The following is a 14,242-nucleotide window of genomic DNA, read 5'->3' on the forward strand; positions in this document are numbered from 1 at the left end:
CCATTCTAATAAAAGTCTGTTAGCTGGAGCTTTTTAGGTATGCAGTTTTTTTGTTATTGATGAACAAAGCATATTGTTTTTACTGCGCTGTATTTAATCAATCTTCAAGTATTCCATTTTTACACAGCCTTGGACATCTTCATGCTATCTTCAATCTGAACTTTAACTAAAATCTTGTCATCAGGAAGCAAAAGGTCTGTTCACACTTGGTTCATGTTTCATCTGATAGATCTTGTGTACTTATGCACTTCTACAAATTTTGACAAAAAAAAAAAAATAGAATAAATTAATTTTGTTACTAGCTTGGTGGTGTTTCTGTGATTGTGATCTTGAGGAAGGCTATCATTGTGCTAGCAATGTGATTGAACTTCCTATTTCCCTCTGCCAACCACTGAACCATTACAGTCAGGGTACCAGCAACTCTGTTAATTACCAGCTCCTGTTCACTCGGAAGCCATGAATGTGCATTGTTGACACACTCATTCTACCTTGACAGAGCGTTCTTCCAGCCTTCATGGTTCATTGGATTTCCCTTTTGCTGGTTTTCTGTTTGTCACTGATTCCTGGTCAGTTGCTGTAGTTAAGAGTTTGCTGGTACATTAGCAAGAAAAGGACATGCATACCACCTCCCTGTAGTTTAGCTAAAGCGTGAAGAATAAGTAGAGATGAAGGAGGGCTTTTGTAGCTTGATGTGGTTTATACTTCCTTCATTTCCTTTTACCAAGTACAGAACACATTCCAGAACATATTATCCAGAGGGGCTTGTATGTTCACATAGGCTGTGGGTGTTTGTGGAGTATTTAGGGGGGAGAGATGGTGAATATAAGAAAAATGTAAGCAATAACAAAAACAAACAGGAAGCCTATATCAATCCTTGACCCTATTTGGCACATATATGGGTCCATATGGCTTGTTAAATCTAAGCACAAAGGACTTTTTCTCTTACAATGTTAAAACTGTATCTATTTCTTTGCATAAAAGATTAGAATATTAAAATGAAAGTTGGAAATATATAACCACTTTCCATAAAAACTTCAGCAACTCATCAGGAGCATTTCTAGCCTTTCATTCAAATTAGACCATTGATATTGAGACTCAAATTATATAAACAGCTACCTGCACTAAAGAGTCATTCACAAGATGCATGATAATCTGACATTAAGATAAATAATAAATTAATAGTTGATTTCATGACCCTAACTAAGCAAGCCAGAGGCGACGGCGGCAAGGAACCAAAACTCCATCTGTGACAGAATGGAGAAAAAAAACCTTGGGATAAACCAGGCTCAGTTGGGGGGCAAGTTCTCCTCTGACCAGACGAAACCAGCATTTCAATTCCAGGCTGCAGCAAAGTCAGATTGTGCAGAAGAATCATCTGTTTCCTGTGGTCTTGTCCTGGTGGTCCTCTGAGACAAGGTCTTTACAGGGGATCTGTATCTGGGGCTCTAGTTGTCCTGGTCTCCGCTGTCTTTCAGGGATGTAGAGGTCCTTTCTAGGTGCTGATCCACCATCTGATCTGGATACAGAATGGATCTGGTGGCTACAGTGACCTCAAAATAAGAGAGAAACAGACTAATATTAGCGTAGATGCCATTCTTCTAATGATATAGCAAGTACATCGGGTGTTATGGGAAGTGTTCACAGTTCCGGTTTACCTAATTAATGCAGCCTAAATTTTGATTTCATCAAATTGCCTGAGTTTCAAATGTCTTGTCTGAGTTTATATATTTTTCAGATAGAAAAATGCAGTTTTACAAATGCTAGAAACGTGACTTTCTAAGGAAAGATTGCAATCAAATAGAACACCTAGGTTCCTAACTGATGACGAAGAATTGACAGAGCAGCCATCAAGACTTAGACAGTGTTCTTAGAGTTTTTAGGTCTTATAATTAACATCTCTGTTTTTTCAGAATTTAGCAGTAAGAAATTATTCGTCATCCAGTTTTTTTATTTCGACTATGCATTCCATTAGTTTTTCAAATTGGTGTGTTTCACCGGGCTACGAGGAAAAATAGAGCTGAGTATCTTCAGCATAACAGTGAAAGCTAACACCATGTTTCCTGATGATATCTCCCAAGGGTAACATATAAAGCGTGATGTACTCCATACTGCACTTGTGATCGATATGATACCTCTTCATTCACTGCTACAAACTGATGGTGGTCATATAAGTACGATTTAAACCATGCGAATGCACTTCCATTAATGCCAACAAAGTGTTCAAGTCTATGCAAAAGAATATTGTGGTCAATTGTGTCAAACGCAGCACTAAGATCCTATAAAACTAATAGAGAGTTACAACCACGATCAGATGATAAGAGCAGATCATTTGTAACTCTAAGGAGAGCAGTCTCAGTACTATGATATGGTCTAAATCCTGACTGGAAATCCTCACATATACCATTTTTCTCTACGAAGGAATATAATTGTGAGGATACCACATTTTCTAGTATCTAGGACAGAAATGGAAGATTCGAGATTGGTCTATAATTAACTAGTTCTTTGGGGTCAAGTTGTGTTTTTTTGATGAGAGGCTTAATAACAGCCAGTTTGAAGGTTTTGGGGACATATCCTAATGACAATGAGGAATTAACAATAGTCAGAAGAGGATCTATGACTTCTGGAAGCACCTCTTTTCAGAAGGCTGAAGCAGGGCATCCAGGAGTTCTTCAATATCATCGACTTGATCCCCTCTCCCTTGTCAATATCTCTCAGCAGGTCAGCCTGAAATGTCTGGAGGACTGCCATAGAGTGAAGGCATGCCCCCGCCTGACCTGCTGCCACATAACCCTTAACCACCAGCATAGATATTGTTTTTAATGGCTTAGTGTGCGACATCAGAGCCTTTAGAGATGATGCCGTACTGGGAGACAGATAGCTCGCAAGCGTCTGTTCAACCAGTGGCATCACTCTATAACCCCGCTCTTCGAGCCTCATCACATTGCCGTAATATTGTGAGTCGGGGCCGAAATGGCGGTTAGAATAGGGGTGGTTCCATGATCTTGTGGTTTCATCATGGAGATCGGGTAAAAAAGGAAGGCTACGGCATGAAGGTGGTTGCTTCGGCCACAGAAAGCGTTCATCTAACTTGCTCTTCTGCAGCTCAGAATGTTTCTCGGCAGGCCAGTCGATTTTTAAATTGTCTACTGCACGATTAACCACCTCCAACAACTCCTCATACTGGGGCGATAGGAGTGGGGAATCCCTACTAATAGTCTCCACATCCACCTCATCAGAAGAAGAGAGGTGGTGTGTTGACCCGTCGCCCTGGGGGGGGGAAGAAACTGGTGAGCGTGCTTCCAAACCCAGGGTTTGGGTGCTGGATCTGGCAGATTAAGAAGGAGATAAGAACTGGCCAGTCTCCATACCCTCTGCCAGATCCACCTGCAAACCCCAAGAGTGCAGCTGTCACTCTGCCTCGGCAGAAGCGGGGCCAGCACTGTGGGGATCGCTGGTGAAGGCTCCCTCCAACTCAGCGTTCTTCAATCCCAGGCAAACCACGCATAGACTGTCTGTCTCCCCACCCGTGATGTAACGAGGGCAGGGAGGAACACACAATCTGTAGCACGATCCGGAATCGCCCTTCAAATGTCTTGTCTTAGCTTTGCTTTTCGGCATATTGTTGCTTTAGAGACAGACCACAGTAAATAAGACTCACAAGACAGACTTTAGACATGCACACACAGAGCACTTGCTGAAAGATGCAAAGCTGAAGCCAGCTGCGCGGCTCGTGTCTTTATATCTTCCTGGTCGCTACGTCACCCCGTCCCTGACGTCACACCTTTTCTTTTGTACAGATCGCACACGATATTCAGAGTCGGTCTTGCCAAACGCGTTTGCCCAACGTGTTCAACGCAGCTTTAGTTCCTGAAGAGGAACTTGCTACAGAGAGAAAGGAAGAATTTAAATCGCATCATATGGCCTCTTTCATTTTCATTTACCTCTTTCATGACAAAGGTCAGCTCCAGATGCCTAAACAAACTCCAAAACCCCCACAAGTCCGGGAGGGTGGTGAAGCTGAGGCGAAACAGGGGGAGAAATGGAGGGCCTGGCCCATGAAGAGTAACAGGACCTGGATCGTGGCATGGAGCTTGGAACACTGGGCTAGACCATGAGTCATAGTATGGATCATGGAACAGTGGTGGACCTGGACCCTGAGGCAAGGGCAGGTCTAAAACATAGAGCAGAGGTGGGCCTTGATCATGGATCAGTGGCCGACAGTGAAGCACTGGAGGACCTGGGCCATGGATCAGGTCCATAGGAGCATGGAGCCATGGCAGAGCAGGACGCCTTGGTGTAGCATGGACATGGACAGACTCCTTGACCATAAAGGAACAGGCAGAAACTTTGATTAACTGGCATGATGTGAGCAAGTTCTTGCTTGACAGACATGAATTGAATAGGCTTTGAGGAAGTGTCGTGGTCCTCCTCCATGTCACCCACAGTGAAAGCAGAGCCACTCATTCTCAAAGCAAAGTCAATGTACTGTTCAAGAGTCCAGTTCGGGGTACGATGTGGCATAAACATAATACTCTCCTTCAAACCAAAACGAAAAAAGTTTTTAAGGCATGTGTCATATTCCTCTACAGCCCTGTCACCTTGATGAAGACAGTGGAGGCGTGAAACTACTAGGTTAATTGTGTTGGTCTAGCTTTCTGTAACAATTATTCCACTTGTTAATTAGTTGAGTTGTGTTTCTGTTATGCCAAATCTGTTTCTGGTCAAGTCTGTTCATGCCATGCCATGCCATGCCATGCCCAGTCAAGTTTGTTTCAAGTCAAGTCTTCGTTTGTTTGAAGATTTGGATTTCACTTTGTTTAAATAAATTGCACTTGGGTTCATCATCACAATGTGACTCCAGTGGATTAATTCTTACAGACTGCTACACATACTTTTAGTTAAAAACCTAACCTAGTAAAACCTAAATGTGTCATGATCCTGCCCTCGTGTCCTTGATTTTTCCTAGTCTTGAGGCAGGGTCATGGCAGACCCGTGTTTTGTGCTCAAGCACATGGCCTTGTCTTTGGGCCATGTGCTTGTGTTGTCTCGTTCCCTTGCCCCGTCCCCCTTGTTATCCTAGTCTTGTCGTGATTGTCCTATCTGTGTCACCTGTCGTGTCTTAATTGTTCCCCCTATTTAGATCTCCTAGTGTGCTCTGTCTTGCGTCGGTTCATTTGTGATTGTGATTTGTGATTGTTTCCTCAAACTGTTCCTCATATATGTTGCTACCTGTCAGCCTCGTGAGTTTATCCTTGTCATCCCTGAAGAAGTCTTTGTAATACCATGAGTGTTTGTTTATAGTTAGTGTTTAGTGTCTTTATCTTGTCTGCCCAGTCTTGTTTGGTTATTTAGTCTTTACCCTAGCTATTGTTTTCCCCCTCGTGGGTTTTTGTTTTTCCCCTTTTTGTGTTAATAAACCCTGTGTTTGTTACATCCTGTCTGCATTTGAGTTCCTCCTTGCCAAACCCTGACAGAATGAACCGACCAAAGAGGAACTCAGCAGGCAGGAGGTCCCCTTGAGCTCCAACACCTGTTGGAGTTCCGTCGTCAATGTTGGATGTCGTCCCCCACCGACAGGAAGGGGGTCACCCTCCCATACTCGCCTGAGGGGGAGTGGATCCTCCAAAATTATGCCCGGCTGTGGGAGAGCATCTCCCAGAGGAGCCACAGAGGTCCCCTCCACCTACCCAGCTGCCAACGATCCCAGAGGGTCGTGTCCTGGCCGTGGCAACCCTGGGGGATCAGGCAAGTCCCTCCCAAAATCCTGAGGCACCTCCCACTACCTTCAGTCTCCCCAACAAGCGAGGGAGACGGTCTTCATGGGAGTCAGCCTCAGAGTCTTCGGCGTCCGAGTCTGCCCTGCCCGAGACCAAACTCCCCCAACCCGCCTCTGACCCAGCTGTGGCCTCTGCACCGCGCACAAGGAGGAAGAGGAAGAAGAAGGGGCCTGCCGGTCCTGTGACCCTGTCTCCTCCCGTGCCAGCAGCGGAGAGCGCTGGCGTGCCCGAGCCAGCAGCGGAGAGCGCTGGCGTGCCCGAGCCAGCAGCGGAGAGCGCTGGCGTGCCCGAGCCAGCAGCGGTGAGCGTGCCCGAGCCAGCAGCGGTGAGCGCTGGCGTGCCCGAGCCGGCAAAGAAGAGAGCTGTATGCAAGTCTGCATTCGTGAGAGCGGAGGAGAGAGCCGGGGCCGACTCTGCAGCAAAGACTCTAGTACAGTCTGTCTCATCTCGTAAGGAGATGCCAGTTATCCTAGCTGCTAAAGCCTTCTCAGATTATTTGTCTCGTCTTGTCCAGATCCTAGAAGTCCCCGTCAGTCCTGTCTTGTCCCCAGACCCTGTCCCCAGAAGTCCCGAGTGTCCAGCCGTTGTCTCCCCGTGTCCTGTTATCCCCCCGTGTCCCGTAGATGTTGTCTCCCCGAGCCCAGTAGATGTCGTCTCCCCGTGTCCCTGGAGTGTTGCCCCGTGTCCTGTTGATGTAGCCCCGTGTCCAGTGAATGTTGCCCCGTGTCCCGTAGATGTTCCGTGTCCTGTTGTCTCCCCGTGTCCAGTAGATGTTGTCCCCCCGTGTCCAACTGTCGTCTCCCCGCGTCCCGTAAGTGTTGCCCCGCGTCCCGTGTCTGCTCCTGTCATGTCCTCTGTCAGTTGTCCCGAGACCCCTCACCACCCAGACCTTCCCGTACCCCCCGTCGTCAGCCTTCGTCCTGTCCTCCTAAGATCCCTACCCCTCCCACCCACCCTGGTCTGTCCCCCATGAACCTTGTGCTCCCGCCTCCTCCCCTTCCCTGTTTGTTTTTTTTGTTTTGCCACCCTAACCCAGCCATTGTGTATTCATGTTTGCCGTTGTTATTATTTGTCATGTCTTGTTGGTTTGTGTCTGTGTCCCAGTCTGTCATGTCAGTCATGTCCCGTGTTTGATGTTCCCTTGAGGAGCGTCTGGAAGCCACTCCTTAAGGGAGGGGTTCTGTCATGATCCTGCCCTTGTCTCGTTCCCTTGCCCCGCCCCCCTTGTTATCCTAGTCTTGTCGTGATTGTCCTATCTGTGTCACCTGTCGTGTCTTAATTGTTCCCCCTATTTAGATCTCCTAGTGTGCTCTGTCTTGCGTCGGTTCATTTGTGATTGTGATTTGTGATTGTTTCCTCAAACTGTTCCTCATATATGTTGCTACCTGTCAGCCTCGTGAGTTTATCCTTGTCATCCCTGAAGAAGTCTTTGTAATACCATGAGTGTTTGTTTATAGTTAGTGTTTAGTGTCTTTATCTTGTCTGCCCAGTCTTGTTTGGTTATTTAGTCTTTACCCTAGCTATTGTTTTCCCCCTCGTGAGTTTTTGTTTTTCCCCTTTTTGTGTTAATAAACCCTGTGTTTGTTACATCCTGTCTGCATTTGAGTTCCTCCTTGCCAAACCCTGACAAAATGAGGCTAGTTCTCAAATACGACAATAGAAACACTTCCTAAAGTGACTGACTTTTACATTTGTGTATGTTATTGCAATTTGCTAGTTAGTTTTATAAAAGCAGTTAGATACTAGAGGCAGTGGTGTATCATGAATATAGTCTCACTTCTAACAATAGATGAAGTGGGTTTAAATGGGTTTGAGAGTAAGGTTCTTCAAAGATTTAAAAAGCTCTAAACTGTAAAATGTGATTGTAAAGCATAACGATTAAGACAGTAACACCATGTTATCGGTAAAGCTGCTCTGAAATTGTGTATTTTGAAAAGTAGTGCTGGTAAGTGACATTTAAAAAAAAATCTAATTAATAATATGAGGTGGTGATTAATTAATCTAATTTAATCTAATTCGCACATCCCATTTGGAGAAATTACTCTGAAAAGATCATTTAAAGTCATTGTTGTGCAAAGCATCGAATAGATATTACAAAAAGTAGGTTCAGCAAATTGATTACATATAGCTTACTCTTTTGGACCATATGAGTAATTGATGGCAGAATTGTCATTTTTGTTTGAATGAACTATTACTTTAATAATTTATTTTAAATAATAAACTAAACTCTGAATAATAAACTAAAACTGCCAGTAGGTGGTGGTAAATGTCTTAATGATTAAGTCATCGAGTCATTCATTCATTCGTTTGATTCGTTTTAATGGCTAATTCATTTAGGAGTGGAGTAAATGGTTCTTTATGAATGGTTCATTGAATCATTAGGCCTGTTCGACTTAAAATGGGTCATCACCATCAGACCGATCGGTGTGTGACATTAAAGTACCGTATGAACTTAGAGAGCAGACAACTCCTTGTGCTTCTGAATGGCTCTTGAGGTACTTTGATGTCATACAACGATAGGTCTGTGCAGCGCCACTTCAAAGACAATGCATATGCCAATGGCTCAGTGTGCCAAATGGTTCACCAAATTCGTTCAAAACGTGGATTAAGAAATGAAATGCCACTGTGGGTTGCTCGGGATGAACAGTTCTGATTTGTTGGCTGGCAAAATTGAGCAAAACAGACAACACTGTGTCTAAAATAACACAATATTAACTTCTTAATGAACTGTAAGTATCACATTTGCACGTATCACATCATGCAATATTTCTTAACTATGTGATGTAAATATGAGACAACATTTCAAACAGGGGCATTTTGTCCCATATCTTGAATTTTAGGGATATTCCCTAGGCTCCATCAGGCAGTAAGTTGATTCTCTCATTAAGTGCGTTAATAATTTTAACACATTATTTTTCTCCATACTTAATCTAATTAATGCGTTAAATTACCAGTCCTTATGGAAAGCACTGTAAAAATCATTTGATTTTGACTCAACATGACATTTAGACCAGTGTTTTGCTTTCAAATGTTGCTTAACCTCATAACCTCAAAATAACTCAAATAAGCAGAAGTAATTAGGCCATAACCTTTCTTTTATTTGTTTGTTCTTTGAAAAAATGATAAAACAACATTCACATACATTTTAAACAAAATTACAGAAACGGTTTTAGTTCTTCTTCTTTACATTTACACAGATTCTTTTATCTAAAGCGACTTACAGTGCATTCAGGCTACACATTTTTTTTTGCAGTATGAGTGTTCCCTGGGAATTTAACCCACAACCTTTTGCGCTGCTAACACATTGCTCTACCACACACCCACAGGAACATCTTATTTTTTTTAGCTTTTACTTAGTTTTTCCTGAGAGGAAACTAAAAAAAAAAAAGTCAGGATCAAACCCATACAAGCAGCTATAAGGCCTCAGTTAAAGAATGTATCATCTGGAAAGCATAACATTTGTTTACAATCGTCTAGTAAGCATCAAGTGTCATCAACAATTAAACAATTTAACGGCAAACATACAGTTTCCAGTAGCCCAGATCAATGCTGACACTCACACTATAGTCCTTGAGTTCCTCTGTCCTTCTCTGAAGACAGTCCTGACATTCCCTGAGGTAGATTGACCTCCAAAAGGTTCTGCAGGTGTTTAATGTAGTTTATTGCAGCCCGTAGTGTCTCAACCTTGCTGAGTCTTTTATCCTCAAATTCTTGTGGCAAATGTTCGCGAAGTCTCGCATATCCCTCATTGACGCATCGAACTCTCTGCCGTTCTCTCTCGTTACGTTTGTGGATGAATGCAGGTTCCAAAGAGTAGTTGTGCACACTGACGTTCCCATGGTAGGACAGGTAGGACAAGCACCCAAAGTACCGTTGACTGTTCACTTGCTCTTGGTAATTTTGGGGAGTTTTCAGTGCATCTTTGAAGGGGGAATACTGGTGGTTTAATGATAAGCCAAATGTCAAGGGATGAGACACTCGGTCCATGACACCATAATCTGATCCCATTTCTCTGGGGGCAAAAACAACATGAAAACATTACATTTCCTCCCATTTATAAAATTATTTTGAAAAAGGACAAATAAGCTGACAAATAAACTTACTTTGCAGAAGTCCTTTGCATTGATGTAGTCTGTCTCTGCAGTTGACATTAAACATGAAAAGACAATGCTGAAGTTTTCGCCTTGGGTTCAGTCAGCATATTATCATCTTGATCTTCTGTCTGCAAGTAAAAACTTATTTTTTCCCCCCTTCCTTCCTCTTATGAGGGCAGGTGAATGAAGTGATGTAAGTAGGAGGATGTCCTCATCTCATCATTAGCATACTTATTGCAGAGAAACACACTCTGTGTAGTGCATGGTATTCTATTTTTGTTTTCCTGTTGAATTCCCGTTGTAGTTTTGTTGTAATTTTGATATTCCTATAGTGAACAAATCTTTTGGAAAATAAAGGCATGTCTGAGTAGAGAGAATACAGATCCATGCAGTCATTGGAGACAAACCCAATTATAGCCTAATAAAAAGAAAAATGACATGAAAAATTCCTACTACAGTAGTGAAGAGAAGAAATGTAAAAGAAAAAAGTCAAAGTATTTTTCTACTGTAAATAGTATCCGAAGAAAGTATTTGCATGCATGAATGAAACAAAATTTTAGTGAACAAAAAGTTTAGTGAACAACCTTAAGACCAGTTTAAAACACAAACTTTCCTCCCCTCAGTTTTTTTAAGTGTTTATGTTTGCATATTTTCCAAATGAGCATCAATTCAAATTAAATTTAATAATTGCTGGATTATTGAATGACTGGTTCATGAAATCATGTCTTAATAGATTTATGGAAAAAAGTCCAGGCTTGATTTCTATCCTACTTTGGTTAACCAATTTTTATTTAACCCACATTTAAACTCGCATTTAACTCGCACTATAGTCATTGAGTTCCTCTTCTTTGAAGACAGTCCATGCATGAAACGGACAAAAATAAACACGTTTTCCACTCATTTATAAAACAGTTTTCTCCTTCTAAAAACCCTCCTTCTTCGACATGCTTGCAATCCCTGTGCATATGCTGCAGGTCATGAAATCTTTGTAATAAAGTTGTAATTGTGGGAATAATTGTGTAAGTAGTTTGATAAAACAATCTAACTTTTTTTTTTAAAATAGCTATAAATAACTGTGGTAGTATTATGATTTTTTTTTTCATTATAGACATGTGGCTCAACTGGTAAAGTGTTGCGTTAGCAAGTAAGCTATAGCGCAAGGTTGTGTGTTCGATTCCCCGGGAACACATGATAGGTAAAAATGCACTCTAAGTCGCTTTTATCCAAAGCGTTTCCTAAATGCATAAATGTAAATGTAAAATGTAGACAAGAACACAGCATTCAGTTTAGTTTAGTTTAGCTAGTTACATTTTGGTGTAGCCTGTCCAGTATACTACTACTGTGGAGAGCTACACGCTCTACTGAATCCAATCCATTCTTTCATTGAAAAGATTCGCCTGGACTGGATTGTGGATTGTGGATCGAGGCAGTGATTGGAGGATATGTTGGGAAAGAGAACCGGAGGAGGCTGGGAAACAAACAGGGAGTGTTGTGTGGACTAGAGGCCGCAGTATTCATATTATACGCATCGAAATCACAAAAAACGATCGAATAAACGGCGCATTTGGCGGATCGCAATGCACAACTAGCATGCAAGGGAAAAGGAGACGATATTTCCCGCTGATCTTATAAATACAAACCACATCAATCAAATCCAGCATGCGGCATTTTATGCGCTGATCTTGAATCTGAAATGAACACAAACGCGTCCTGAGACACTGACATATCTGTGCTATCTCTCATGGTGAATCTGACTGGATTTGTAAAGACGATTGACATTAAAGGCGTTAGTTCTTCATTCATGCACATGTCGCACGGACACTGAAGAATATCTTTTTTCTGTCATTTTGTTTTGTTTTTAGTGACAATAACGGGCTCGTCCAGCCAAGCGATTCAACGTCACAGGTGAGACGGCATACACTCAGAACAGTCCTACAACAAAATCACCTCTGAATCATAAAATTGTTGTTTCCTCATGTTATATGGCTCTCGTGGACTCATCCTTAAAAACTATTTTTTAACACGTTTTCATCCTCTCATTAGTTTAGTTTATTCGCTTTGAAACATTGTTCAACATGTTTGAGTCTTTCCCCTGAACCGTTACATCTCAAATTACCACTCATTTTGTGAGGAAAATATAATTTTTTTTTTTTTAAATGTCCTACTCCTTTAATTACCTTGCTAAGGTTAATTTCTTTATTGTAACGTTACCTGAAACATTTTAATTTGTGTATTGTTTTTACAAAATAAATATTAAAATAGTTTAGAAACACAGTGTTTACTTGGGTTATCTCAACATAATTCTTCCATTTCTTTTTTTTGTTAAATAAGAAAGTGTTAATTTACCACAGTTTTACTGCATTAATAGTATTCGTGGCATTTTGCTTTAGTTGCTATTGTAATTTGTAGTTTCAGACTTTGTGGGTATTGTGTTAGTTCTTAAGTGTACAAAATCAGTCTGCTGAAATAGTGTTTGTTTCGGTAAAATAATCATGCAATAATATTTACATTGATTTATCATAGTTTAATTACCCACAGTGACGTTGTCACTGTAGGAGGTAAGGGTTTTTGTTTCAAGTTTTTTGAGTGAAGGGCTCTTCTGTCAATACAGAGGAGGCTTTGGTTTGGATTTTGTTTTTTTCTTTTGTTTTTTCTGATTGCTTTTCTGATTGAGCATAGGCTATACATATTTTTACTGTTTTTTATTTATTTATTTATTATAAAATATGTTCCTTCTAATTATTATAGGCTATAAAAACATTTTTTTCTAGATTGAATTTTGAAATTAAAATCTACTCATATTTGTTTGTGTGATTGATAACAATATCTACATTGTTAAACTTTTACATTAAAATAGTAGGCAAAGATTTTCAACTTAATGCAAAGCAGACTTTATTTTAATTCTTTATAGCACTGTTTTTGAAATGAAGGTTAATAAAGAAACAAGATTGAAAATGATCCCAGTTTTCTGTTAAAGCACGACATATAGTAGAAGTAGAAGACAGAAGACACTACTATGACACTACTGTTGTCATGAATGTAGTGAACTGTACTGCAGGCAGGAATATCTGGTGTTTGTTATTAGTATAATGAAAGAAAGTAGCAGCATTTATCTGCATTTTTAGTTCATAAGCTGGGTTTATGAAGAGTTTACTTTGAGCAGATTTATTAGTCTCAGCAGCATGATCATGCAGTATGATGTTTTGCATTTCCACAGCTTGAATGTTGTTGAATGTTGAATGTTGAATGTTGCTGAATCTAAGGCAAAACCAACCTCATGATCAATGTTTCAGTCTATTTTTTTTTAGAGAACTTGGCTGCTGACACAGTAACTGTGTCAAAATATTGTTAATTTTCTGGTTCGTTTGATTATTTTCTCTTTCATTTGGAACGTGGGCCCTGTCCCAAACAACATGTAAATTTACCATCTGAAAATGGCTTGAGCAAAAGGCTTCACATTATGAATCTTTTGATTTCAAAGCAAAATTCAGTTTGAAACATTCACATGTAAATCATTTTGGGGACATTTGCACACAGTTTTACGCATTCTTTGTATTTTGTTGTTTTGAACATATTTGTGCTGTTGCTAACACTTTTTGTATTTTATTTGACAGAGCAGTGCCATGCACCCCTGTCCACAGAGCTGATGCCCACATAGAGGTCTCTGATCAGACACCCTCTGGTTGCAGAGGATGCTGGGAATGTGTCGCGGGCGCAGGAAGTTTGTAGCTGCCTCCCTCGCCCTGATCTTTATCCCAGCCCTCACCTGGCTCTATCTGTCATCTGCAAATTTCACAGGTATGAGATTGCACATCACAGACACATTTTATGAGGTCTCAAACTTAAATTATTTGATACAAATATAACAAATTAAACATTAAGGTAAATTTTTGGGAAGTAGTTACATTACGTTAGGTGGATACAAAATAATAATGTAATTCATGAAACATGAATAATGGTAATGGGACTATTCTACTCAATTCTCCATAAACATAATAAGAAGTTCTATTAAGAAACAATATATTATTGAACACAATATATGTACATGTGCTGCTTCTTGCACATGATGTTTGTAACAAATGTTTACTTAATTAAACCAGGGTCAGATCTTACTATGTGATGTGTGTGTGTGTTTTAAGTGTTTTATTGCTTATTAAAGTTTTTAGCAGGCATGCATACAACAGCACAATCGTAATAAGGGTTACAAGGGTTCCAGGCACACTTTGCAAGTGGGTTACAAGATAAAATGACAAATTACTATCTATTCATTATGATCCTTAACTGTTCTATGTGGTGACTGTCAGTTAATGTGCAAATGACAGGAATTTTCAGAAAAATGAATACAAGACGTAGTCAAACAGACGATGAACA

At 40.8% G+C, this 14,242-nt stretch overlaps 2 protein-coding genes across 3 annotated transcripts in view; one reads left to right on the top strand and one right to left on the bottom strand.

Moving 5' to 3' along the window:
- Window positions 1-9,196: 9,196 nt before the first annotated feature.
- On the bottom strand, window positions 9,197-10,321 carry LOC113056136 (achaete-scute homolog 5-like). Its single transcript, XM_026222680.1, has 2 exons — window positions 9,881-10,321; window positions 9,197-9,789 (listed from the first exon to the last, which is right to left on the bottom strand). The coding sequence occupies exons 1-2, from the start codon at window positions 9,898-9,900 to the stop codon at window positions 9,339-9,341; spliced, it is 471 nt and encodes a 156-aa protein (XP_026078465.1). The 5' UTR covers window positions 9,901-10,321; the 3' UTR covers window positions 9,197-9,338.
- A 978-nt stretch (window positions 10,322-11,299) lies between these two features.
- Window positions 11,300-14,242, top strand: part of large1 (LARGE xylosyl- and glucuronyltransferase 1) — a 31,643-nt gene continuing 28,700 nt past the window's right edge. The window contains exons 1-3 of one of the 2 annotated variants that reach the window (XM_026224190.1): window positions 11,300-11,615; window positions 11,734-11,776; window positions 13,486-13,669. In XM_026224190.1, coding sequence (XP_026079975.1) covers window positions 13,564-13,669 — 106 coding nt within the window. In that variant the 5' untranslated portion in view covers window positions 11,300-11,615; window positions 11,734-11,776; window positions 13,486-13,563. Of the gene's footprint in view, window positions 11,777-13,485; window positions 13,670-14,242 lie in introns of both variants that reach the window. The other variant, XM_026224181.1, reaches the window with a different exon arrangement.

The sequence above is a fragment of the Carassius auratus genome, chromosome 4 (assembly GCF_003368295.1).
Source record: "Carassius auratus strain Wakin chromosome 4, ASM336829v1, whole genome shotgun sequence".
Classification (NCBI taxonomy): Eukaryota; Metazoa; Chordata; class Actinopteri; order Cypriniformes; family Cyprinidae; genus Carassius; species Carassius auratus.